The sequence below is a fragment of the Cyclopterus lumpus genome, chromosome 7, assembly GCF_009769545.1.
Source record: "Cyclopterus lumpus isolate fCycLum1 chromosome 7, fCycLum1.pri, whole genome shotgun sequence".
Classification (NCBI taxonomy): domain Eukaryota; kingdom Metazoa; phylum Chordata; class Actinopteri; order Perciformes; family Cyclopteridae; genus Cyclopterus; species Cyclopterus lumpus.
The window spans coordinates 9,545,707-9,568,797 of NC_046972.1; the positions used below are offsets into that span (position 1 = coordinate 9,545,707).

The 23,091-nt window shown below is 40.9% G+C and overlaps 2 protein-coding genes across 2 annotated transcripts; one reads left to right on the forward strand and one right to left on the reverse strand.

Annotated features, from left to right (window-relative positions):
• Positions 1-535: 535 nt before the first annotated feature.
• On the forward strand, positions 536-15,275 carry wrap73 (WD repeat containing, antisense to TP73). The gene is made up of 13 exons (XM_034538250.1): positions 536-689; positions 1,299-1,368; positions 1,514-1,666; positions 2,917-3,033; positions 9,090-9,162; positions 9,997-10,100; positions 10,349-10,435; positions 11,802-11,936; positions 12,606-12,683; positions 12,759-12,858; positions 12,966-13,091; positions 13,912-14,103; positions 14,751-15,275. The coding sequence occupies exons 2-13, from the start codon at positions 1,300-1,302 to the stop codon at positions 14,861-14,863; spliced, it is 1,347 nt and encodes a 448-aa protein (XP_034394141.1). The 5' UTR covers positions 536-689; position 1,299; the 3' UTR covers positions 14,864-15,275.
• Positions 15,276-15,394: 119 nt separating this feature from the next.
• Positions 15,395-19,362, reverse strand: tprg1l (tumor protein p63 regulated 1-like). The gene is made up of 6 exons (XM_034538251.1): positions 19,000-19,362; positions 18,695-18,786; positions 18,298-18,348; positions 18,090-18,215; positions 17,631-17,784; positions 15,395-16,990 (listed from the first exon to the last, which is right to left on the reverse strand). Exons 1-6 carry the CDS (start codon positions 19,216-19,218, stop codon positions 16,796-16,798), a joined length of 837 nt encoding a protein of 278 aa, XP_034394142.1. The 5' UTR covers positions 19,219-19,362; the 3' UTR covers positions 15,395-16,795.
• Between the last annotated feature and the right edge of the window lie 3,729 nt (positions 19,363-23,091).

Consider the following 23,091-nt stretch of genomic DNA (forward strand, 5'->3'; position numbering starts at 1 on the left):
CAGTAGATATGATAACAGCGAGAATATTGACTTTTCAGATAAACAGAATTAACTGCGAAGACAAGAGGAAAACTGGTTTGCATGCTATTCAGGGAAGTGTGAGCTTTGCTGAGGGGGGCCAAGGAGGAGGTGAAGCTCTGGAAGAAGAAGGGAGTGGGCAGCGCGGTTTGGGCGCACATAAGCGGGAAACCTTCTCCAGCTGAATATGAAAAGTAATTTATCTTATCTTGTTCCGTTGACTAAAAGACAGGCTTGTTGAATAAAACACAATCTACAGACTACATGAACAAGTATATTTATGATGACGTTAAAAAAAAAAATAACATTCAGAATCTATTTTAGCCTACGAAATGGCGAGTCTGTAAAACTAAATTATTGTGTTCCTTATATGTATTAATTAAGTCGGTACACAGGTGCACATACACGCGCACACTTTGACATATAAGCAGCTAAAAGGGAAAAACACAACAATGAACTACAGTTCCCAGAAGACACTCTGCGGCAGCAGGACCTATTTGATTGGACAGCACCGGTGTGTCGTCACCGGCTCATACAAACAAACTAGCAACAGTTAGATGAACAGTCTGTGCTTCTAAAACAATCATGCGAAGAAAAAAACGAGCCTAAACTGCTCGTAGGATTTTTTATTCTCATTTAATTTACGAAAAGTAACTCACGAGTCGCTCGAGGTAAGTTTTATCATTCAGATAGGTACACTGGTAGCGATAATCTGACGTTACATGCTAACATGAGTGTTGAATGAGTCCAGTGACAACTAGGTTTACTAACAGCCAACTTTACCGTGATAATATAAGTTATTGTCTTCGTTCTATCTACACCCTGTTATATTATCTTAAATACACAAAGAGCTAGACAGTGAATGGCGTTGAAGTCGTGATTTAGACCGGGTTAATGTGTGGCCAACGTTACTTTTCGTTGCGAGCCAACTAGCTAGCTAACGCGAGGCTAACCCATCTACCTATAGCTCAATTAGTTTTGAGTTTGAACGGAATGAATCCGTCGTAAATTCGTGCTTTCCCCAATACAATGACTCTTCTTGCACGAGAGAATAACTATTTCTTGTTCTGTCTTTGTAACCTGTGTGTATGTTTACTGCGTGAGGCGTGTTTATTTATTGGACTTATGGCGCCACCACGTGGTAACATTTGAGAAGTAACTACATCAGTAGGCTGTCTGTCAAAACTGTCCATCTCTCAAGCAGTTACATGTTACAAGAAACTCAGTTGCTTTAAAAGGAAAAAGTCATGATAACTGTATTTTTTTTTGTTCTTGCATAGAATGAATTTCTCTGAGGTTTTTAAGCAATCCAACCAACTCTGCAAAGTTTCTCCTGATGGGAAATATTTGGTAAGTGCTTAATTAATAACACTAATGTGTAGTTTTGTAATGCTGTAGACATACTTAACACTGATTTATTTTCCATGGTTAGGTTGCTAGTTACAAATATATAAAAGTGAAGTGTGTTAGTCTTGTTCTCTCTGTCTCTTGTCAGGCTACCTGTGTGCAGTACAGGCTGGTGGTGCGAGATGTGAGCACACTGCAGATCCTACAGCTCTACACCTGCTTGGACCAGATATCCCACATGGACTGGTCTTCCGACTCTCTCTTTATCCTCTGTGCTATGTACAAGAGGGGTCTGGTACAGGTAAGCTAACAGAAGTGGACAGTAATAACTTGGCATAGTGTAAATGCTGGTGGTCGGTATGTGAGGTTAATACAGTTTACTGCTTAATTAATTGTTATATTTAAATCCAGAAAATGTTTTATGGAGTCGTGCCTTAACCACTGGACAGTAAAAAATAAGCAATATAAAGGCATCTCTTTGAGCTTCAGTAGCTTGCGGTAATTTTTCATTAAGTTTGACTAACGTTTTATGGATCAAACCATTAACTAAGACCTCTAATGAGTCATTGAGCGATGATCAACAACAAAAAAGGTTTGTTGCAGTCTTAAAGAAATTATAATATTGCCAGAGGAAACGACTAGATTGTTATTGTTATTGCTTTTAATAGAGCACTCAAACTGTACTCATATTATAGTTTTAAGACTTTCTTGTTTTGAAAATGTTATCAATGTCATAATAATTAAGATAAAGTAAGATCTTAGAGACAACAAAGAGGAGGAACAGAACAACTACATTATTGATTAATATTTTAAAGTATAATTTTGACAATTTAGTCTGTGGGATTGTTTTTTCTTTTTCTTTTGTGACTGTAAAATCCAGACCTAGCTGGAGTTTTGTCTGACGGGTACATTTGAGAGGAAGTGTTCTCTGGATTTTATTTGCACAGAATGTATTGCATTGAACTACGAAAAGGCATATTGGCAATAATTCACGACATCCTGTTTTAACAAACTTTATAAATTTCACTTTAGTGGAGTTACTGAAAGCATACCTGTTGGAAATGGTTAAACTGTTTTCCATGAATCTTTTTTAACAGTGACAATAATCATTTTACACATTTTTGTTTCATTCCTCAATACGAAGGCCTATTTCATTTATTGAACCATGCTGTTTATTTTTCTTGTATTTTTGTTTTAAACTCACTTACATCAGGTCCTCTTAAATTAGAAGGCTCAAAATATATAAAACTTAATTATGTGAATGATTATTGATATTAATGCATTAAATAGGGTTACTACTTGTATTCATACTTAAACCCAGAGAAAAAGGGCCTGTAATAAAAACAAGTTGTGCATGTTAGTTTAATGTCAGCCGTATGTGCATCAAGTAGCTTACCTTTGGAGAGGTATCCACCGCCAGTCTTTCATGGTTTCTAGTGCTCGAGTGTTTCTTACTGTTTAAAATCAAGTTTAGGGAGATGCAGGATGTGTATGCTGGATGTCATCAGTGATGGCTGATTGCCGTTCTTCTGTCACTCTGTTTCTCTTCAGGTGTGGTCTCTTGAGCAGCCAGACTGGCACTGTAAGATTGATGAGGGCTCAATAGGACTAGTTTCCTCGCGTTGGAGTCCAGATGGACGTCACATTCTCAACACCACTGAGTTCCATGTAAGTGTGAAGTTGGTGCATGCATGCATTCATGCGCATGAAAGTGTGTTTATGCTTGTCTGGTTTCAACTGTTGCTGGCCCGCAAGGAAGGGGGACCTGAAAATAGCCGGACACCAGAGACTGTCTTGACCGCCCCTACACCCCCCCCACCTGCTGCATGTATTCAGCCTGATTTCATAGTTCCCCTCCTGTTAGCGTCCTGTCATACATGGGTCTCAAGTACCCCTGGAACATGGGTGCAATGTAGATATGCCCCTCCAATCTATGTCTGGTATTTCCTTTGGCAGCAACTCATATTAATGCTGTTCTTAGGCTGCACCCAAACAAATACATTTTTGTTTTGAAAACAAAGCATAAACACAAGCATTTAAGCGTTTGGAAAAATAAACGAAAGAAAGAAATTCTGTCCATACCAACGTGCCTGAAAATGCATATCGCATGATTATTCATGTACAGCATGTACGTGCTGCGTGAACAGGAAAGCAGATTGTGTACTCTGCGGTTGCTTAGTTACAGAAAATACGAGTATCTTGTTTAATACTTAAGCTCTTCCTCTGTCTTCCACACACATACACTAAAACAGGGACACATTTAGTGAAAAAAAAAAGCATAGGCAGCAAGAGGAAAGTCCTCCGTGTTCATGTCCATCGCTTTCCTCAAAGCTGCAAACCATGCGTTTGAACATCATAAATGCCATAAAAGTGTTGGATGAAGCCTTTTGTGGATTGTTCTACTGTCATTGAGCAACATTGTCTTGTTTGGTCATGTTTCTTACATTTAGTAAAAACTATAGTTATATAAAAGCATAGGTCACACTTAGGAAGCAAGCAATGGATGGAAAGTAGCTGAAGTTGAACTTGACCTGAGCTTGGCTGGTGGTGGTTTTAGTCCTCACTTCTGTGTATCAATTAATCAATAATGTACTATACCAAGACTGATACTGGATGTTTTAGGCTGATACTAATATTAGCATTGTAAAAAGTCTGATATTTCTCTACTACAATTCTGAACTGTACACCAATATACATTATCTGTAAAGAGCTAATGTCGGCCAGTAAATCGGCATAGGCATTTACATTTTTTTATTTTTCATCTTGACCTTTTTTCCCTCCGTATAATCAAGCATTCTTTGATGGTTTTGGGGGGTTTCTATTGGATATTCCTTCATACCATAATATTGACCCTTCAATATAACAAGGTACACTTAATCAGTTTTACTACCAGATACTTATAATATGGGTCATGTGAATGGACATGTGACAATGTATCCCTTTTTGCCAATAACAGGCTAATGTAGAAAAAGAGTCAGGTGATGTTGAGTGTTGTTCATAACAGTCAGCAGAATTAAACCCAGACTAATAAAGATGTGTTTAGTTCGATGCCTCTCGATGTAAATCTTGGTTTACATTCACTTCATAGTTAGCGGGTGTTGTAAGGGGTCAGGAGCTGCAGCAGCTATGTGGAATATGATGGGGGCACCATCTTGGGCTGTGTCTGTCGTGCTGAACCTGACTCCAGGAATCATTTGACAGGTGTTGTGGCCCAACACACAACTGTGTCTGGTCTGGAGAAGGGTGCACGGAGTGCAAGCGTCTGTGGCATGTCTGCTTTGTGTCTGTCTGCGGCTTAAAAAAATAAAACGGGAAAGAATGGAAGCTCTTTCCCTCAGTAGATATCTGCATAGAGTGTAAGTGAGTTCAAATGATCAATATCAAAAGTATTTTATTTCCACTATCTGTGTCAAATGACCAATTTGAACTGCTTTCTGCGATTCATTTCCTGAAACCATTATTCAATCATCGATCAATTGTTATTTTCCAGCACAAATGTCAGGCATGTAATATTAACATATAGACCAAACAATTAATAGATGATGGGTAGATTAATACAACTGTTGTGCAGCCCTATTTTAGTATTCACCTCTTTTAGATGTTTTGTGGAGCTTCTTTTTTTCCAACCTTTTGAGATGGCCCTTTATCCAGTACTGGTTCCGTCACTGTAAAAATATATACACAGGTTAGATAATGATACTCTGCTTCATTTAACCGAAGATAAGTCAAACTTTTAAGTCACACTTGGAATGGCAAAATTAATTCTGTTAAAGCAGGCTTCTCCAAAACAATATTATGACCTGACACATAGTTTTATGGGCATATTATTCCTCATTCTGCATTGTAATGGCTCGATTTTCTATAAATCACTAAAGATTATTTTTTATTGTTTAATAATGACACTCTTTTCACGATGGTACATGTCTCATCATCCTCTCGCCTGCGCTGTTGTACTTTCATAAATGTGTTACCAACGGCCCTTTTCACCTGGACAGCAGCAGCAAATTGAGTACCGCTAAAGGTTATTGAGCATCCTTGAGTCGTTGAGTTTGGAAAACTAATTTAATGGAGCCTAAACAGTCACCGGCGACCTCATCGCCAAGGGGTCCAGTGAACTTACCTTCACCCCAGCCCAACATTTCATTAAGGCTGTGCCAGACGGGTGTTCGTGTCGGGTTTGAATTTCAGCCCCACTCATAAACGGCCTGCTATATTAACTTGTTTAGGGACAGCTGCCTGTGGTGTGGATCGTGCCACTGTGTGTGTGTGTTTGTCTGTGTATCAGCAAATCTGCTTCGCTGGCTGTGTGTGTCTGATGGTGTGTTTGTTGCTATTACCGTGTTTATCTTTTGAAACCCAAACTGAATATTGTCAGATCTTTCTGATTGGCAGGTACACAATAAATTAGCTCACAACTGACAGTGTAACGGTGGGAGAATGACAAACCATATTGTGTCCCTAGTGCCAACAGGGTGGCAGCCATAGACGTACTACAGGTAAGGACCTCTAGTCCAGGCAGCTAGAAATCTTGAGCCGTCCCCAAAGGCCCCAAGTTAGACCTACAATGCGTTTTGAGGCAGACGTGTTTAAAAACAGTTGTTTTTTAAATATGGGATGGTGCCATGCCACTGATTTAATAGGAAGTCTCATTGCTGAAACCTAGCCTATGAATTTTGAGACTTCACGCAAGTTGTCTTCTATTTGAATTCCCATCGTTTATCTTCGGACCTCACAAAATGACACTCGCACATCCATGTTAATCCACCTTCACCAGCTGAGGGGCGATAGAGTGAGGGTGGAAAAACGCCAGCCAAGGACATCATTGTGCTTGACTTCTCTAATGGTTTTTTTGCATTGTTGGGATTGGATTAGCATTCTTGGCCAGTGCTGCTGGAGAACTGCTAGCGCGTAGCATTGTTGGCAACAACACGCTACTGGGCTAAACTGCAAATGTAGGCAGCTGCTGCACTGAGAGACGGGACAATGGCTCACCCATACCTATGTGTGGGCGGGAAGAGGCTCCATTTCCTTGGTAGAATCATGAGGCTGTAACAGGAGAAATAGGCTATATTGGTTTGAGATGGCTTCCTATGTGGAATGCCTGCAGTCTAATCCTCTGCTGACAGATAGGCCTATATGGCACCAGAAACACTCGCCCATTCTCTCCCACTCACATAGGCGAGGAGCAAGAATGGCTGATAGATAGGTTTTATTCCAGGTTGCTGTCAGTAACTGTGGTTCTCATGTGTCCCACAGGCTGCGGTAATGTTCCCAAATTCACAGGTTTTCTTGTCATGAAGACTTGATAACAGATATGTGATGGTAGAACGTATCTTTAATTGTCCCATTTGGCATGACATGTCAAGTGGATATCATTTATGTAGTTCTTAATTACAGTTACAGTCCCAAAGGGATTTTCGGGTGCCATATTACAAAACAATAATTCAACCCCTTTTATATAGAACCACCCCATTTGGTAGAAATGTGATGGAATCCTTGTACATTAAGTGATCAAAACTATACTAACATGTACAGGCTAACATCTCAGTAATTAAAGCCATTGCTGATCACCAGTTGCAGTTATGCTAACCACGGCACAGATGTGAATTTTTCCATCTGATTGATACACAGCAGCTGCTGTATGTGAGTTTAGCCTTTTCATGCCACCCTCAAGTCCCTCGCCCCAACCCCAAGCTACTGTTCACCTTTGGTGAGGATACTTCATCGAAAGTGTAGCTTTACCAACTAAGGATCGTATTGCATGGCACCCCACATGGAAAAGCATTTGCCACCTATTTTCTTCAATGGGGCCCATCCTCCTCCCAGTTTAAAGTTACACTGCCTTTCGGGTCTTGATCTCCCCTCATCCCCTCATCCCCTATGTGCTAGGTTCAAGGCATCTAAGAAGTGTAAGTGTGTTTGTGTTTGTGCAATGTTGATATTGGTTGCCATGGCACCATGTCTGAGGGGATGTCCAGGAAGCGTGCAGTGAGGTGTTATTACAGGGTCTACACAGCTGGATGTCTTGACCAAACAGGAGAGTCGACACTTCAGCCCAGTTAGGTGACAGACTTTGCCCAGTTCAAATGTCTGTCTGGACACTATGATGAAAACCCTGTCACTTCAATAGTTTTAGCTTTGCACATTCTCAAATGCAAAATACAGCATTAAGAGCAGGCTCAAATTTGAATTGCCAAAATATCTTTAAAATAATTATTCATTATGTTATTATATTTATATTGTTATTATTTATGTGTGTACACAGAGATCACTCCAGAGGCAGACGCGCATCTTTTCACATCTTAAAGATCAAAACATGATCCCACAGGGCTTAATGCACCCACATTATATGGGCTTACTGTAAGCTGTAAAGGACGGTATGAGCGCCATGCATTTAACACCCTTACTCTTCCAGTGGTGTGCTTGCATGCCTTTGATATGTTTATGTTTGTAATGACCACTATACTCTGTACTATAAATGTGTATGTACATTTAATACCATTGAAGGTGTTCACTCTTGGCCTGTTATTGTTAACAGTGGGATTGCAGCTCTCTGTGAACACCTTAACACCCATGCGATGGTACAGCAGGACACACCACAGCGTCTCTAACAGTGTCCTAAATACTCATGCGCTCCTTGTTTCTTGAATGGCAAGATACAACATATCATACTGGTACTCAAGTCAGATATGCTTCCCCGTTGGCGGAGTGCCACCGATCTTGTTGAAGTGAGACTGGTTGGTATTTGAGTGATTGCTGTAGAAACTGAGCGTTAGCACAAGTGGTCTTTGTTATGCCAGATAGTTATCCTTTGGCCCTGCTTCTCGTTTGTGGGAATGTACACAACCTGCTGACGATGCAACTTGCTGTTAATTTGTGACACTTGTCTGACATTACATCAATGGACTGATCCTATTTGTGTCAAGATGTTTAGGATCTGTTAATTTAATATTTGCTCACGTCCTAAGGTGATGGGTATAATCTCTTTCGATCCCTGTCAGTTACTACAACCCTTGAACATACTTATTCATTCCCTCTGGAAATGCACTTCACACACTCGGGGTCCAACAGGGCCATCCATCTAATGATGGAGGGATTCCATGTCAGTGTCTTATATCTCTCAGAGATTTATCGTAGACCTCTTCAAAGACATAAGGCTCTCTGTCCACTGGATCTGTCCTACTGATGGAAACTTCCAGGCCTCAGTATAGGCTGGAGGCCTGGTTACTGAGCTTGTATTTGGTCGCTATTGACACCCAGTCACCATAGACAACACTTGTTATCTTCGAATGTATCTTATTTACAGTAGTAGAAGTCTAGTAGAGAGGGTTTCTGGTCCAAAATAGTCATGCTGTCTTCTCAAAGTGGCTTGTAAAATCACTGTGTGCTTTAACACCCCGTCTCGAATCCAACATGTGGTGTTTTGAGCTGTACTCAACAGATTTATCAAAATGGTTGGTGTCTATTTCAATTATTAGTTAAAGGATCCATATAAAAATGTTTGTTTGTATTTATGTTTAAGCTTTGTAAAAAAGATGATTGTCTTGCATGTTTTTTTTTGGTTATTTATTTTAAACACTTTGTCATCAACATTATTCCTGTGTTGGCGTCAACAAGTCCAGTATTTCTCAGGCACTAACTTGGATGTGCGTGTGCCCTTTGCGCTGCCCGGCTCTACGAGATAATCCAGTCATTTTCCCCTCTTTCCTCTTGGTGCATGACAGCTGAGAGTCACCGTCTGGTCCCTGTGCACCAAAGCTGTGTCCTACATCAAGTATCCCAAAGCATGTCAGAAAGGTCAGTATGAGAACGATATTGCTTTATATATTTTTCCCGTGGCTTCCGAGTGTATATGTATAACCGTGAGTACCTGAGAGCAGGGCCGATGGTCTGAGTGCCTCGGCATGCCCCACGCATCGCATGTCATTCTTTACCTTGTGGCGCGACCCTGGGTGTGAGGCCAAACAATGGTCCTCCTCGCTGACAGCTGTGGCCCTCTTCAGGAAATGGAGCATGCTCTTCATAACGGGCCTGTCAGCAGCTTAGGGAAAAATGATTGTCCATGACTCTCCCCATTTTCAGCACGCATAATATGTCCCTCTGCGACCCGTGTATCTTCTAGATCGTCATATAAATAATATGGCAATGATAGTTGCATACCTCTGACCTGATGTTGCCGAAGTGTCAGATAATTACATTGGATGAAATAAACAGGAACCCATGAGGTTACATATTCAGTTATCAGAATAGATAATAGGCTTTTTTCTAGCCAATATATTTAGATGTTCAAAGTTGAAAACGTGTTTTCAACTTGTATTTATTTATTTATTCCCTGCGGCTGCTGTTACTAAACCTCCTCTGAGGAATCCATTTTAATTAGTGCTGAAGAAAGAGGCCAAAAGCTAGATATTAAAACATGTTATTACTTAAATTTCATGAACTATACTAACTTAAACTGTGAAAGTACTAAGCCTAACTATTGCATGTCTTTCTAGATTGATTTGTAGTGAATGTTTATTTTTTTTTCTTCACATTTGTTACGGTGTATGTTTCATTGTAAGGTATCATACTTCTGATTAAATGCCATAACTGGTTTTATTATAGCTTTCTCCCATCTTCTTTCACCCACAGGTATAGATTTCAGCAGAGATGGCTGCTACATGGCCTTGGCTGAACGCCGTGACTGCAAAGACTATGTCAGTGTATTTGTGTGTGACGACTGGCATTTACTCAGGGTAAGTAAGTATTTTACTTGAGTTTTATGGCCGTAATTATACATTTGAGTAAGCTAAGTGCGCCACAGTTATGAAATCACGGTATGTGCCTGTGACGGTAGGAATATCATTTAGGAAAACGTCTATAAACGGATTTGCAGTATGATTTACTACACGATGTACACGCTCACAGCCAGATATACTCCAAATATTCATTCCTTTTCTCGAGAAAGAATTTACACAAAGAGATTTTCTTTAACTTAACTCAGCATTTTGAGACTGAGACACAGGACCTGGCAGGGCTGGAGTGGTCTCCCAATGGCTGTGTGCTGGCAGTGTGGGATAGCTGCCTGGAGGTGAGTCCTTTTTCTTTACAGACTTTTCATTTCACAATAGGATGGATGAACTGCCTTGATCGTTTTGTTGAGCAGGAACTAAAGTCTGTCATTTAAAGCTAAGGTAGGCGTTCATTTTAGGAGCATTTTTTGTTTTATTTGTTGAAATTCTCTTTACATCCTGATTGCAACCAATTAACCATATGCTCTGACTAAAGGTTCAGTTTCGGATAATTTAGCTTTTGATAGCCAGACACTTATTAACTGGTAACTAACAGGTTACTTTTAAGGAAAAATAACACAAAATGCTTTAAATAATTGTAATGTTTTGGTTGTAACTCTTTACAATTATAATTGATCTTATTTTATGTTGGCTTTGCTGTAGTTTATTGCCACATTTAGATCAGCCACGACGGAGCCAGGCTGACACCCTCGCAGTGTCCTGCCTGAACAGCTCAGTTTGTCCATAAGGTCATAGACTGTAAATGAACCGGTTGAAATGATCTAGCTCTGACCAAAAACAACAGAAGCGGGTGCTGGTGGCTGTCACAGGTCTGTAATGAGCCCAACCATGGCCTGAAAGAAGGGGCAAGGCGCTTTCAAAATCTAGCTTACTCTACTCTACCTTTTTTTTTTTTTTTTTTTTTTTTAAATACAGAAATCTGTATATTAATTGACTGAAGCAGCTGGCTAAGAATGGTCAGTTTAGAGTTGAGCACTCTATTATAGGAGTGCAGTCAAGAGTCTACTTCTTTGGAGTAGACAACCCCATTTTTTACTTTTACTTTTGAGGCTTGTGTTCATATGTTTGACATCTTATCATCTCTAAATAAGTAAACAAGTGTCCTTGCATAAGTAAAGATACAACAAAACATATAAGGAGGCTTTGTTGCTCTCTTGAAGGGAAATTCCCACTTTACAGTAGTACAAGAAACTGAAGAGATATGAGTAGTTATACAGTAGTATAACATATAAAAGAACTGGTTTGATGAAGAAAGTCAAAATACAAAATACCCTGAAGCTCCTACATGCAGCATTAGGAATGTAGACAGTGATTTATGATATGAGCTAATTCATGGTATCCCAGGAAACCAAATGTTGCTTACTGTGTCTTTCTTTTTTTTGTTGATCGGTCAGTATTAAATTCAAGCACACTTTGTAAAGCCCATTTACAAAGTGCCCTATTTACTTGCTACTATTTAGTACAGAAAGAAACGTGACACCGTTAAATCCGAATCTAACAGAACTATGTATATTTAAATATGTCAATAAATGATCAGCTTAGATTGTTTCTTAAAGGAATCAGCTGTTTTTGTGAGGCGTCGTTATTGTCAAAGTACAATAGCCTCGTGTGAATGTACTATTGTTTCATGTGTCATCCCCACAGTACAAGGTGTTGCTGTATTCTCTGGATGGGCGCTTGCTGTCAGCCTACAGTGCCTATGAGTGGTCACTGGGTGTCAAGTCCGTGACCTGGAGCCCCAACAGCCAGTTCTTGGCCATTGGCAGCTATGATGAAAAAGTATGGACACACTCTTGATTGCTGATGACATTGAACAATAGGATCATATTACAGCTTCAACTGACATCACTACAAGTAATGGTTGTAAAGCCATGTGTCTTAATATAGCACTCCGCTGATTTTGCTTACATTGCTCTTACATTATCAGATGCACAATGGACAGTTTAAAAAAAGAAAGGATCCCTTTTTAGTTTGCTCATTCCTCTTCATTGCGTCTTGTTATCCACAATGCATGTCGACCAGTAACAGTTTAGTCAGAGATTGAGATGTGTCATGCGTCTAGCTAATGTAGCCTCAAGCAGAGATGAGCAACGGGCCACAGAGGTCACTTCTCTAACTCCACACCTTCAGATTTTATTTTTCATTTTCAAACTGGAAGTTGTCAGCCCCAACCAACGAGTACTGAAACTTAAAGACATTTATCAGGTCCTGCACAGCTACATCTTGAACCACAAAAGGCTTCATACAACTTCTTTCAGATATGCAGTTGTGACCTGTACACGAACTGTGATGTGTCAAATTGTTGGAGCTCAGAGAAATGTGTTTCTGCAAAAAAGAATACTATAAACTTTAAGTGTGAGATATGTTTGGACATAATTGTATATTATTTGTTCTGTTTATTAATATCTGTACAAAGTAAATGATGAGACTTTAATCCCCTCATGTCAGGTGCGCATCCTCAATCATATCACATGGAAGAAAATCACACAGTTTGAGCACCCATCATCCATCAACAACACAAAAGCAGTGAGTATTTCCAGCCTTGATTATGAGCCTTGAAGGCATTTCATTTAAATTATTAACTGTTTGTTGTGTTTCAAGGTTGTGTATAAGGAAGTGGAGAAAAGGACAGCTGTTGGCAGTGATGACCTATCACTACACATCACCATTGGCACCGCCCTCTACAACACCCGGAGCAAATGTATGTCAGCTTTTGAAATAAATTCACAAAAAATAGTATTTGACTAAAACTACTGAGGTCCAACTCTGTCAATCTACACTCTATTTTGTTGTGCTTGACCACTCCAGATGAGATCTGCCCATCGCCAGTCCAAATTCCTGTAGTCAAACCGGACCCAGACCGAGCCAACCCCAAGATTGGCGTGTCTTCTTTGGCATTCAGCTCAGATAGTCGCTATCTAGCCACCAAAAACGGTAAAATTTCACAACTGTTCACTTTTACTGTCATTGTGAACCCAAGTGGGTTCCCTTGGGCAACTAAAAAGTCTCAAGTCATTACATGTATTAACCTAATTTCTTTTAGGCCTTAATGAGTATTTAAATGTCTTAAAGCAATTTTTCAAAAGTCTTGAAAATGTTAAGACATGGGAAGTGGGGATTTATTAATCTTTTACTAATATTGCAACTGTGAATAATTTGTAACTGGTTATGAAACTGTCTCAATTGAATACTGATGCATCTATATGACCGGTATTAGTCAATGAGACCATCAGAGGGAAGACTGGCTATTTCCATATAGTTATTGTTAATGCTTGTTCGACGAAATCATGCACGTTCACCGAAACCCCTTTTAGCTCAGACTAAGAGGCCTTTTAAAAAGGACTCTGGTGTCCACAGGGACCGCTCAAATCAACACAAAGTTGTAATTTTAAATTCTCAAAATAATGTGTATAATTTTCCTGAATGCATTAGTCATGCAGATCAGAACAGCTGAGCCCAAAACTGCCATATTATGTTCCCTTTTGGACGATTGGAGCAAATGCCCAGGTAGCAACAATGGGGAAGTGTTTAATGTTATGATAAACATTTGAGCAAAATCGTCCCCACCTCAAGTAATTGATGTCATTTATTTTCTTCAAATATGGTTATTGTAAAGTTGGGCGTAACTTTAATTCCATTGAAGAAATCCTAGTCTTCAATGTAACGTTGGTGGATGTAGGAACTGTGCTCTGTATTATATGTAACTAACAGTTTCAACATTTCTTTCTGTGTATCTGTGTTTCTCTGATCGTAGACAACATGGCCAGTGTTGTCTGGGTGTGGGACATGCAGAAGATGAGCCTGGTGGCTGTGCTTGAGCAGACATCGGCTGTGCGTTGCTTTCAGTGGGACCCCTGCCGCCCCCGGCTGGCACTGTGTACAGGCAACACCACACTCTACCTCTGGTCCCCGGCAGGCTGCGTTTCTGTCCAAGTCCCCACTGAAGGTAACAAGCTTGGCCACTATAAGATTTAAAACTGTCAAGCAGCTGGAATACACAGCTGTATTGTGGTGTTCTCGGATATAGAAGAGGGCCAGTGCACTCTCATGTGTGTCTGATGACTAACCCCAACACCGCTGCCTAAGACAACTGAAGAGGGCAAACCTGAGATTTATGTTGTATTACATTGGCGTGATTCTATTGAAATGCGGGTTAAAGCTGCAGTGTCTGGTGACTTCTTGCAGATTGCAACTAACTGAATCTTTTCCTGTGTGCCACTGAAAACTGCATTTTCAATGTGAAAATGCAAATGGCACCAATTTCGACCCAGTGTTTGGTTTGTCCACTCTGGGCTACTGTAGAAACATGCCAGCCAGCTCCGGGAAGGAGACCGATCTGTATGTACAAATAAATAACAAATTCTACGGTGAAGATAACACAATTATGTATTTTCCGGCAATTATACATTGAAGAAATGCAAACCCCAAGAAATGCCAGCTGAATCTGCCAAATGCTACCCACTGTTCCTTTTTTAGTTTTGCTTTTCAAATTGTTTGGGAATGTGGATTTTTATGCAACATTTATTTTACCTTCATTTTGTGTATGTTTTAGATGTGTCGTCATAACACTTACCCCTCTCTCTATTCTGCCAGGTGGTTTCCAGGTCCAGTCACTAAACTGGCACCGCAGTGGAGACTCTCTGATGCTGCTCGGGAAGGAGCAGCTGTGTTTGTGCTACATGGACACCGACCAGGAGGACAAGTAAATAACACAAAAGCACAGGTCTCAAGAATAACTTTACTACTGGTCTAGCTTATTTAGCGATACACACTTGGCCGGGAATGTGTTTAGGTGAAATGACTGGCGAGGACACTCAATCTCCATCTTCACAATGCTGAATCGTCGCTTCTCGTTGCGTTTTTAAGGCCCTCAGTGCAGGTCACTGGGATGTTCCTTTTGTCTTCCAAGTTGAAAACATGGAAAACCTGCCATGACATTCCTCCCGAGCTACAGACAAATATCACTTTTTTTAAATAACCAAATGCGAACTGTTTCGATCACTGTGAGATGTAGGTTTATAAAGTTGTATAGATTTCACTGTACTTAAGTATTTTGTATGTGTTTTACCTTGAAATTGTGTAATTGTTTTTGAATAAATTCTGTCAGAAATAACAGCTCAAGGCGAGTTGAGAAAGTATGTACATGAAAAAAATGTGTACTTGACCCAGGCAGTTCATGATTGTAATAACGAGTTGCTAATCTTTTGTAAAAATCTCTAAATTAAATACTTCAGAACTGGCAATGCAATATTTATTTCCTGGAAGCATTCGTGAGTTCACTGCAACAAAATAACAGCAGATGAATAAAACCCAATTAGTATTTACAAATCTATTCCAAGATATTCCTTTCAAAAAAACATCTGCCATGCAAACGCAACGTGCAGGAAAAATGCAAAGACCACAACGGGACATTTTGCCACACAATTATTCATTGGCATTGTTGAGCGTGAAAATATGTCCTGTTAACTTTGGTAGCACAACAATGATATTATAGGATGCAGTTCAGGAAAAAAAACACCTAAATCCTCTTCACAAGATTCATACAGACAGTACGTGGTTGAAGAAATTATGTAAAGCTTTGTCTGCGTGAATTTCATTTCGTAACTCATTGTTTATTCCCACTGCAGAGATTAATGCAGCCGAGTGCCAATGTGTGCCTAAAGTGACCAAGGACCTTTAAGGCAACTTACGAACAAACATAAAGACATGGCTTATGAGTTCATGTTGCATGAAACATCTGTAACATAGAACGTTTAGCTAATGCAGCGCTTCATGTGGTGTATGAGCTCCATACTCTGAGCAAAGACATGAATAGGCAAATGTAAACATGGAGAACACAACACTGGCCAATAAGAGAGGAAGTCAGTGTATTCCAGCTGCTGTTTTCCATAAGTAACACAATTGGGCCTAAAACTCAGAGCCCAGAAACAGTTTTCCTGTTTGTAGCCTCTATTATAATAATCATGTAAGATTTCCTTGAAACTAAATCCCTCGATCCATCATCTGCTATTCCATTCTGCGAAGCTACCCTATGGCCCTGTGATCTGAATAATGCAATCCTTCATTTAAAACCGTAGCAAATATGGAACATTATTGGCTGGTGTTTTGGTTCACTGTAGTTGTCACTGCTCTACTCTGGGCAGCCTTTTTCTTTTTTTGCTGTAGAAACGAGCCCAAACAAAGCACATCCCTGAAATACCCCCCCCCCCCCCCGACCAAAATCGAAACGTCATTGTTTTTGACAGTCTGTCATTCAGTGGTTAAGCGAGGAGCATGAAACTACAAGATGCTCGGAGTGATGAATTAATGTGCTCTCTCCTTTCTCTCCAACTCATGCCACATGTGCGGGCCTACTTGTGGTAAGGCAGTTCTACGAGCAACTCTTTGCAGGAAAGGTACTAAAAGAAACAAACTAAAAACATAGAACAATCCATGCAGTGCTGCGCATTATTTACCGACGGTAGGCTGACCGCTTGTCTAACACCAATTTGAGGAGGTGTGGACATCTCACGGGCTCAACTTACACACACACAGATTGGCCATTACACCGTAGTGGAGCGACGGCTTCTCTCAGACAGTGCAGTGTGACACAGACACATGGGTGGAGCTCGGTTGTAATTTGGAGAAACGGATGATTTTTAGAAGCCAATCTTGCCGCGAGTTATGGAGTAGCCCAACTTGGCCTCGTTGTTGATGAAGGACATGATGCCGAGATAGGTCTCGATGAGCAGGGGCCTCTCCAGGATCAGGACACCGTTAGCCCGACCGGGGATGGGGTGCTCCCTGTGGGCTTTCTTCACTGCCTGCACCAGCTGGGTCCGGAAGTTGTCCAACTTGGTAAGTAAAAGAAAAACAACATGACACCAAAATACCCCTCCAAAAAAACTTCCAAGCAATAATTTCTTTTGTTCATATGGTTAATAACACGTCTGGAATGAAAGCAACATCTTCTGGAGCCGCTCTCAAGTCTGGAATAATGGCTATACTTGAGACTTGAACTCCATTTATATTACATGTCACAATGATAATGGCGGAAGGAGAAAATGAAGTCATACCCTGAGAACATTGTCCCAGGCTCTATTGTTGCTTTGCCAACAAGAAAAACGACAACAACAACTGAAAATAGCTGTTCATACACAAAGACATGCCGACACGCTTAAGTTACATGAATAGTTGTCTTTCTCTCAAGGGAGGACTTTTGTTTTCAAGGCAGCAATCAGTCTATTGTTATCAGTTGGACTGTGACTGCAAGGGCAGTTTTTACTCCCTATTTGTTTTTGTTGCATGAATTAACAGCTGCCATTTACAGCTCAATGGTGCCTGGCTGAGATCTGCATTGTTGTTTTGTGAAATAAGCAGGAGGCCAACAAAAAACTAAACCTGTTCATGTAACTTATTTTAAATCTGTACAATAATCCATTTAGATGACGACTCAAAATGCATTTTAGTCTCTTTCAATGAAACCGATTCTACCTGGCAGAGAGAGGCCACCTTCTCATCAGCGTGGGCCATGGGGTGCTCTGCGAGGGTGGCGTACGGCATGTCTGTAGACCAGGGGTTCCAGCGGTGCAAGAACGAGGCCCGAGGACGTTTGTCCCACTGGACACGAATCCCGTAGCCCTCTCGCCTGCAATTCAATTCAGTTCATTTTGTATAGCCCAAAATTACACATTACACATTTGCCTCAGAGGGCTTTAAGAAAACACAACGATGTGAGAGCTTCTGGAGTTGTAAGGACCAAGTCACCAAGCTGAGCCAAGGATGTTTAGAGAAAGAGAAAAACAATCTGAATTCATACGGCCTCTAATCTCTTATCATTTCTTAAATTCCATCTCTTCAGTCTGTATATTACAACTCTTTCTTTCCTGGACATCATTTCCGTGAACCTTTCTATTCAGTAGATGCTAAAAGGCGTTAAACAGGCTTGCATACTTGTTGAGGGATTTGGGTGGGAACTCAAACTCGCCCACTGAGAGGGTGTCTACAGCGTTGAGAGAGATCCTGACGACCTGCTGACACAACAGGTTGAGGAAGTCGTACTTGCACACCAGCAGCGACCTGGGCACACGACCAAAACACGTCAAATTGTGTCGACATGCAATGTCATATGTATGGTGTTATAATATACTTTTTGACTTACCTATCAGTTATGAGCACGAGTCTCTCCCGCTCATTGTTCCAGTGGTCAATTCTGCAGAGAAAGTTTGACAAATTGTCCAGCGTCTTTTTGACAAGTGCAAAGCGCACTTTGAAACTCGGTTCAGTTTACTTGGTTTCCTCACCTTTTGTGGTTCACTCGGTTGCATTAAATGCAAAGCTACATTTATAAATCTACAAGATGAGGAACAACGATCAAATATTTGGCTCTCATTTAAATATAGTTTAACATGTAAATATGGATTAACGGCTAGATTTAAAAACCAGATCCTTTCAAATCTGCCGGCTCACTGTAAACAAACATTGACTCTGCGGCCGATGTGTCTGGAATGACACCCCACAGTGCAGCTCAACCAGTGAAAAGCTGCTGGGATACTTACTCTGCCAGCAGCCAGACGCTGAGCACCTCTCCATCCTCGGAAGGGAGTGCCACAGTCCTGATGTCGCTCACAGCCTGCTCAATGGTGCCTGGCTGAGATCAGCATCACACAACAGGAGTCATCAGCATCACCCATCACCCCTCCCTCCCTCCCTCCCTCCGGTGTGCTACTTTGACAATGCGCTGCGGTCCCGTTTATTGCTCACACTTCTCTTGTCAATCGGGTGTGTGTATAGAAAAGGCGCTCTTTAGAAGAGACATGCCGGTGTAATACAATGTAATCGGTCGCGCTGTCGAGTCACTTACCCGGAACACGAAGTAGTCCTTCACTTTCGCCTGCATTGTGGGGTTGTGCACGTGGAAAGGCGTCAGCGTTTGTAACGGGGGGCAGCAGGCTCCGTGTCCGAGGCTTCGCTCGGCCTCCGGCGGCGTGAAGGCGACCTCGACCCCCTCCTCGGTGTCCGCAGGGTGGAGGATCGCGACGCCCGCACTCTCCGGCTCCACGGCGTCGTTCAGCTGGAGCATCGTGCAATGAGGGCCGAGTGTTAGACGAGACCACGTCCCTTCGATGGTGCAGACTCACCCATTGCGCACGGACAGTGTTTAGATTGTGAGCGCTGCGAGGAAGCAGTGCCTCTTGCTTCACTTCCCCCTCCTTTTGATTTCCTTCCTCTTAAAGGGGCATCACGGAGCTAATTGCGGAAACAGGTGTTCAGAGTGGAGGAGCCCACTTTTCTCAATTGTCAGTTCTCTAATAATCCGAATTGGCCCGTCGGCAACACATCCTATTAACCTCTAATGATGTGGTTATGAATATGTAATCCTACACCCTCAGCCTGATTGAGTGTTTTCATTGGCTCATTGGCTTGTGTCCAGTTTAAGCTAGAAGGGTTTAATATTGGTGTTGGGATCTGGCAGGAGCCGGTTTGGTAATTAGTAAATATAATACATTTAATTACTGAAATTAATAATATCAAATTATTGCCTGTAATGCAATTAGGCAGCCCAGGTTGTTCTGACTGACATTAGGAAACTCAATGATATTGGAACTGATGCATATCCGCATCCCAAGAATGAAGATGCTCTGGTTGCTGGTGGTCCTCCCTTGATTTGAAATCAAGACCATAAATATGCTATTAACAAAACAGAGCTTTAAAACTGACCTTTTAAGTACTTTTTAGTTAAATAACAAGAACGCTTTGCAAACTGACCATAATTGCAATGTTCACGGTGCGGTTGCACAGTTGGTTTGCCTTGACTTGCTCCTTTTCAGTACAAGATTAGAGTTATGTCCGACACAGATGGACGATGGGGTCAATTGGGACTTTTATTCATTACATTGAGTGCTCGCTTATACAGATTATGCATTGATGTACTATTTGTACTTCAGAAACGGACAACGCAGTTTGTGTGACGGTATCATTGCATGTACAGAGTCTGTACTCATTCAATTTCTTATTAAAGCTAAATAGTTTTTTGAGAATTGTGTAATTGAAAGTAAGATGGCTAAACTTCCACATTGAACATTTACATTTAATCTGTGACAGGCATTGAGTTTGCAATCTCCATTTTCAGTTGCGTCATATTATGACATTATGACATTATGACATGGCACTTATTACTGTTCTTTATTACTCCTCTAACTTGGGTTTCTGGTAAGTCTGCTTCTGTCAGCCAATTAACAACCGCAAGGAGGTCACAATATCTCACCGTTCCATTAATGTTTGAACAGCTAGATATGATAATGGTTTTGATCACTACACCTTGAATTGTTTTCTTTTTTTTTTTAGATAAGGTTATTATATGTTTACTATTTTTAATTTTTGAAGGATGACAATCACAAGTAGTGTTGTCTTGGAACCTCCCGAACAATGTTTTTAACTTTTGATAATCATTATGGTAGAAATGTAATTGCATCTCCCAAAATGACATAGTGTGATTCAAGCACACACCATTGAGAATACATATATAATATAATGATATGATACATAATAACATATATTTTTTGAATTTCGATAAACTACTATTTAAGGATTGGGATCTATGTTCCAATTTACAGATACAAATACATAATTAATGTTTCACCTTTTTCCAGATGACGTGCTTTTCTTATCAAAAGGGAGTTTCTGCATGTGTCTCTGATCAACGTTTCTATTCAGGCTGGGATTAACGGATGAACTTCATGCATAGAGCGCCACTTTGAGAATGGAGAGGACGATGTGTTTTCCATTGTTGCTGCTGATCTGCTCTCTCTCTCTCTGCAGCTCAACTTCAGACACAGTCTGACAACGAAATACTTTCACATGGAAAGCAAACTGAATCCCAGGGAAGAGAACCAACAAAGGCCTCGGACCAGCAGCAGACCTGCACACCAGACCTCCATGCTGTGCTGTGAGAGATGAGCGTCTCGTTGGCTGAACAGAGGGTGGAGATGAGGCACTTATGGAGAGAAAATGAAGGTACAGTAGTGTTAGGTTTGTTGTGTTGTGTTATTACAGAAAGGAGCGACATATTGTTTACAAAAAAATATATGTCCTTTCATTAAAGTTTTTTTTTTTTTTTTTTCAGCACAGGCAGCCAAGCTAAGAGAACTGGAGTTACAAAGGCCTGAGGTGGACAAGCTGAAGCAACAGCTACAAGGTACATGTGTACATATTGAGCAATGCTGAAACGTTATAAGTCAAAGTGACATATTTGAGACAATGGGAACAGTATAAGACGGTTCGTCCTACATATATTTATACAGGATTTTTGCATGTTACCCAATTTTTGTGGATAGTATTAAGTCATTGATTATTTAAAGCACAACCTAATGAAAACAATCATGAAATGCTTTTAAACGTCAAATATCTTCTCTATTGGAGACAAAAATGTGTTTCACATTGCACCAATTTTCCTTAATTTCAGCCCAGGCAGCAGAGCTGATCAACATGAAAGCCAGGACAAATATCGCAGAACACCAGGTGGAGGCTCTGAAAAGAGCTGATGGAGGTGAGCTACAATCAGCTATTTGAACAGTTTGGTTGTCATAGATCATTTAAAAACCTTATCGACAATGGTGATAATAATACACAGAATAATGCAGTGTTTTTATTAGATAAGCTCATTATTGTCATGGTCAATGTTGTCATTATTGCTGTCAGGTTGCTGTAACGTCACTCTTTAAAATGAGTTTGCTTCACTCTGTCTCTCTCAGTCAAACCGGTGGCTTTCTCAGCCTCTCTGTTGGCTTCAGGCTCAGGAACTATTGGACCATTTAACACGCTCTTTCCTCTGGTCTTCAGATACATTGTCACGAATATCGGAAATGCATACAGCCCAACCACAGGTACTTTAATTCACAATTTTTAATATTTCTATTGACTTTTTTTGCTGTGCTTTAACCAGATCATCAACAGCTAATGCTCCGGTTACACTGATAAAAACTGTCCCACAGGTTTTTTCATTGCACCAGTAAGAGGAGCATACCACTTTGAGTTCTACATATGTGCATTTGGACATGCTTCACATGCTTTCAGGTGCTGTGTTGGTCAAGAATGGAGAGCATATTTTTAGTGCATATGAGCATCAGCCAGCCCAGTTTTCCAGCTCTGCCAATGGTGTCACGCTGCTTTTAGAGGTCGGAGATGTTGTGTTTTTGCGTCTCTGGACCAACACAATTATATATGACAATGAAAATCATTTTAGCACGTTCAGCAGTAATCTGCTTTTCCTCATGTAAAAGAGAAACAGGTCTTTGTTTTGCTCGGTTGTAAGATTGTCGTTCACACTGCAGCCATGTATCACAAAATGTCATCATTTGTTTTTCCTGCATAACAACAATAATCTTTTTCATTATAAATGGTTCATTCATTTGGTCTTTCGGTATTTAGCCCGGATATGAAACTTGATGACAAAGCTTCATGACAACTATAATGTGTACATAATATACATTGTGTTATTTTCATGTCCTCTTACATTTGAATGCTGGTTCCGACTCCGACTGCCAGGAACCTCGGAGGGACGCTCGACAGTCAACTCTCCCTGACCGCCAACATTACCACAATAACACGCTCCTGTAGGTACATGCTGTACAACATCAGGAGAATACGACCTCTTCTCACTCAGAAGGCGGCACAGGTTCTGGTCCAGGCTCTGGTCATCTCACGGCTGGACTATTGCAACTCCCTCTTGGCAGGTCTACCTGCTAATGTCATTCGACCGCTACAGCTCATCCAGAATGCAGCTGCTCGACTGGTCTTCAACCTCCCGAAATGTACCCACACTACTCCGCTCCTCCGCGACCTTCACTGGTTACCGGTGGCCGCCCGCATCCGCTTCAAAACATTGGTACTTGCGTACCGTGCTGCGAACAGATCGGGTCCAGTCTACATTCAGGACATGGTCAAACCGTACACC

Excerpts from the sequence above, each read along its gene's own strand:
- wrap73 (XM_034538250.1), top strand. The coding sequence starts at position 1,300 with ATGAATTTCTCTGAGGTTTTTAAGCAATCCAACCAACTCTGCAAAGTT. Across the intron at positions 1,667-2,916 it reads ACAAGAGGGGTCTGGTACAG|GTGTGGTCTCTTGAGCAGCC; the intron begins GTAAGCTAACAG and ends GTTTCTCTTCAG. Across the intron at positions 10,101-10,348 it reads ACGACTGGCATTTACTCAGG|CATTTTGAGACTGAGACACA; the intron begins GTAAGTAAGTAT and ends AACTTAACTCAG.
- tprg1l (XM_034538251.1), bottom strand. The coding sequence starts at position 19,218 with ATGCTCCAGCTGAACGACGCCGTGGAGCCGGAGAGTGCGGGCGTCGCG. Across the intron at positions 18,787-18,999 it reads AGGACTACTTCGTGTTCCGG|CCAGGCACCATTGAGCAGGC; the intron begins GTAAGTGACTCG and ends TGCTGATCTCAG. Across the intron at positions 18,349-18,694 it reads AGCGTCTGGCTGCTGGCAGA|AATTGACCACTGGAACAATG; the intron begins GTAAGTATCCCA and ends CTTTCTCTGCAG.